At 40.3% G+C, this 4,394-nt stretch overlaps 1 protein-coding gene across 1 annotated transcript in view; it reads left to right on the forward strand.

Moving 5' to 3' along the window:
* Positions 1–4,394, forward strand: part of PRPF40A (pre-mRNA processing factor 40 homolog A) — a 9,579-nt gene that overhangs the window by 2,840 nt on the left and 2,345 nt on the right. Inside the window, exons 6-13 of the mRNA XM_017736046.1 lie at positions 324–474; positions 579–712; positions 1,082–1,196; positions 1,317–1,408; positions 1,530–1,646; positions 2,183–2,320; positions 3,359–3,454; positions 4,253–4,339. Coding sequence (XP_017591535.1) covers positions 324–474; positions 579–712; positions 1,082–1,196; positions 1,317–1,408; positions 1,530–1,646; positions 2,183–2,320; positions 3,359–3,454; positions 4,253–4,339 — 930 coding nt within the window. The remainder of the gene's footprint in view (positions 1–323; positions 475–578; positions 713–1,081; positions 1,197–1,316; positions 1,409–1,529; positions 1,647–2,182; positions 2,321–3,358; positions 3,455–4,252; positions 4,340–4,394) is intronic.

The following is a 4,394-nucleotide window of genomic DNA, read 5'->3' on the forward strand; positions in this document are numbered from 1 at the left end:
GTTGAATTTTTAGAGGGATTTAAATAAATTCCATGGTGACTTTCCTGCTAAATTAATGAAGCAATAATGATACGGAAAAACTGTGTTGTTCTGTGTCCAAGGCCAGGTTGGATGGGGCTTGGAGCAACCTGGTCCCTGTCCAGGGCAGGAGGTTGGAATGGGATGAGTTTTAATGTCCCTTCCAACCCAAACCACTCTAGAATTCCATGATTTTATATAAATTAAAGTTGAATTCTACGTTTTCTTGGAGAACACACTTGGTATCTTGTACTTCTGTCCAAACCACCTCAAACTGAACCCCCCAAAAAAACTTTTCCCCTCAGGAACAAGCCAAGCAACTCCGGAAGAGGAACTGGGAAGCTCTGAAGAACATCCTGGATAACATGGCCAATGTCACCTACTGCACCACCTGGTCAGAGGCTCAGCAGTACCTCATGGACAACCCCACCTTTGCTGAGGATGAGGAGCTCCAGAGTATGTCCATGGGCTCTGGGATTCTTTGGGAAGGAGGGTTTCTTCCTGAGTGGGAAGGAATAACCTGATCTTTTTTCCCCTTTTTTCCCCTGTTTTCTTGCTAGACATGGATAAGGAGGATGCCCTGATCTGTTTTGAGGAACATATCAGGGCCTTGGAAAAAGAGGAGGAGGAGGAGAAGCAGAAAAGTTTGCTGAGGGAAAGGAGGAGGCAGCGTAAAAACAGGGAGTCTTTTCAGGTTGGTGGAATTTGGGGTTCTGTCTTAAACATGTCATGGAATATCATGGGATATTCCGCGTGGGGTTTTTTATTTCTGAGGGTTGATTAAAGGGGGGTTTAAAGCCTCAGGTGTTGGGTTGTAGCATTTTCTCTGCTGTGTTAGGCCAGAAAGGTGGAAAAGTGACAGGGAATAGGCCTGGATGGGAAGGAGATGCAGCTGGAATGTTGTAGATGGTGGAGAAAAGCAGGAAGAACAACATAAAATGTGATTTTTCAATGCTATTGGAACAAAACTGGAATTCCAGTTACCAAGACAATCCATCCCAGCTGGTACCAAGGAGAAGCATGAGGAATGACTCCAGATTCCCATTTTCCTCGTGTTTTCCAGCTGTTTTTGGATGAGCTGCATGAGCACGGCCAGTTACATTCCATGTCCTCCTGGATGGAATTGTATCCAGCCATCAGCTCCGACATCAGGTTCACCAGCATGCTCGGCCAGCCTGGTAAGGAAGGGAAAACCTGGGATTTGGGGCAGGACAGGGCACTTACTCCTATTTTTTAAAACCTAAAAATGCAGCTCTTTGGTTAAACCTGACCTGTGGCTTAACTAAACCCTCCCTCAGGATCAACTGCGCTTGACCTGTTCAAGTTTTATGTGGAGGACTTGAAAGCTCGTTACCACGATGAGAAGAAGATAATTAAAGACATCTTAAAGGTGAGGTTTACCTGGCTCCTCCTTGAACTCCACATTTCCCATCCCAGGGAGCTGGGATTTCCTTGTGGGAATTGAGGGAATTCCTGAGTTCCCTCATGCCAAAGGAGCCACTTTTTTCCAGGATAAAGGATTTGTGGTGGAAGTGAACACTTCCTTTGAGGATTTTGTCACTGTCATCAGCTCCACTAAAAGAGCCACCACTTTGGATGCAGGGAACATCAAGCTGGCTTTCAACAGTGTAAGTATTAATTAATACATTCATTAATTAATTGGGATATCTGGATAATTAGGATGGGAAATCCCTTCTCCAGACAGGAATTAGGGTTTATTTTCTAAGTAATTCCATAATAGTTGAGGAATATTCTGTTATTTAGAGTTATTTAACTGATTCCAGTTGCCAAAATAAAAATAAACCTTAATCCAAGCCATCAACGTTCCCAGACTTGAGGAATTCTGGGATAGGAATTTAATGATGTTCTCCTGTTTGTGCATAAGATTTCCCCCGATTTGTGCGTTGCTATAATTTTGCATAATTGGATTCTCAGGAGCAGCAATTCCATGCTTGGAAAATAAAGAATTGATTAATCTGCGATAAAATAATCATTTATTATAACAACTTCGATTTAATAATTAATGCATTTACCTGTACTTAATTTCCTTGTCATTTCCATGTGACTGAGACACAACTCTGAGGGTGAACTGTCCCGAAAACCCCAAGAAACTGAATGATTTTCCTTCTGCTTTCCAATCCCTCGTTCCTTTCGCTTCCCGCAGCTGCTGGAAAAGGCGGAAGCGCGGGAAAGGGAGCGGGAAAAGGAGGAAGCCCGGAAGATGAAGAGGAAGGAATCAGCCTTCAAGAGCATGTTGAAACAAGCCACCCCCCCCATCGAGCTGGATGCTGTCTGGGAGGATGTAAGCATGGCAATTCCCTGGGAAAGAATTCCCAGATTCCCAAAGGGAATCCCTTCAAACGCCGTGGTTTCCAAGCTCTTCCTGGTTCTGCTTATGGGACGTCAAAATCCCATAAAATCCTGTGGTTTTTTCAGGAAAATTTGGAGTTGCATGGGGAGAAATTCATCCTGATCCCTTTGATTACAATTTGAAATGAAAGAATTCCTAAAGCAAATGGAAAAAAAACCCGAATAATCCTACAAAGCTCCCAAAATTCATTGAAATTATTTAAAAGTGTAAACGTTGTCCAGGATAAAATAACCTGGAAAACCTTTCCAAGGACAATTTCTAGAAATATTTGGGGATTTTTATGCTTAAATGGAATGTGCAGGAAAAACAGTGGGATTCTCCATGTTTCCATGAGTTAGAGCTTCCCCAAACACTGGAAATTTGGGATTTGCTTGGAAATCTGGGATTAAAAGAGTTTAGCCTCGTACCAGTTCAGGGGCTTTTTCAACTGGTGAAAATAAATCTATTTTTATTAAATTCTTACTGTTTTAAAAATTATTATTATCTTCATTTTTTTCATTTTTCTTATTGTTTTTATCTTTCTTTTTTATCATCTCTTATTATTTTTACTATTCATTTTTATTTTTTCTTATTATTTGTATTATTTCTGTTATTTTTACTGTTTTTATTTTTTACTGGTTTTATTTCTTGCAGATTTTAGTTTTCTTATTTTTCTTATTTTTATTTTTCTTTTCCTTAATTTCTCTTATTTTTCTTTTTTCTTATTTTCTTATTTTTATTATTCTTTATTATTTTTCTTATTTTTATTATGCCTTATTACTTTTATTATGCCTTATTATTTTTCTTATTTTTATTTTTCTTACTCTTTTCTTGTTACTCCTTACTGGTTTTATTATTTCTTACTGTTATTGCCATTATTATGATGATATTATATTTTATTATTATATTCTATTTATTCTTTTCTAGTATTTTAACAAATCAATCATTAAATTATTTTGAGTATCATTAATAGAATTATTTTCCTGACAGATCAGAGACAGATTTGTGAAGGAACCAGCATTTGAGGACATCACCCTGGAATCTGAAAGGAAAAGGATATTTAAGGATTTCTTACACGTACTTGAGGTAATTATTCCTTGATTTTTAAAATCATTCGACAGCAGACAACAAAAATTCCTTTTCCTCCTAAATTGGGTGGGAAGGGGAAGGATTGAAGGGAATTTGATTTTTCAGCTCTCACTCTTGGAGGTTTTGTTCCATTTCCTGCAGTTTGGAAGAATTTTAACTGACATTTTACCTTCTCATTTTATAGTTTCCAGTTAGGCAGAGCAAGGGGTGGGTTTAGGCCAGGCTTAACTTGGATCCAGGGAACAGATCCGTGTGTTTTCCCTTGCTCCTGGCTGCTTTTATGGCAGCTCCAACATGGCAACAGTGCCCATTTTTAGGGATTTTGATACTAAATGCTGATTGTGGAGCTTTTAACCTTTCCCAGCTTTTGTGGATCAGGAAAAACATCAATTTTTTGGGATGTCCTGTAGGAGCTGATGAGCTGCCATTAAATGCTGATTTTATGGAGCGTTTAACCTTTCCCAGCTTTTGTGGATGAGGAGGAACATTCCATCAGTTTTTTGGGATGTCCTGTGGGCAGTGATGAGGTGGTGCTGTCATTAAATGCTGATTATGGAGTTTTTAGCCTTTCCCAACTTCTGTGGGTGAGAAAGATCCCATCAGTTTTTTGGGATGTCCTGTAAGAGCTGGTGAGGTTGTGCTGCCCCGTCCCTGGAATTGTCCACGGCCGGGTTGGAGCACCCTGCTCCAGGGAAGTTGTCCTTACCCATGGTGGAACAGGCTGGGATTTTAGGGTTTTTCCAAGCCCAATCCCTGCTGGAATTCTGAGCTCACCCCTCCTTGCCTTGCCCACAGCACGAGTGTCAACACCACCACTCCAAGACCAAGAAGCATTCGAAGAAATCCAAGAAACATCACCGGAAGCGCTCCCGTTCCCGCTCTGTGAGTATTCCTGAAGATCCTCCCTCTGCAATTCCAAACTGCACTAATTCCTGCT

Source organism: Corvus brachyrhynchos, unplaced genomic scaffold, assembly GCF_000691975.1.
Source record: "Corvus brachyrhynchos isolate BGI_N302 unplaced genomic scaffold, ASM69197v1 scaffold45, whole genome shotgun sequence".
NCBI lineage: Eukaryota > Metazoa > Chordata > Aves > Passeriformes > Corvidae > Corvus > Corvus brachyrhynchos.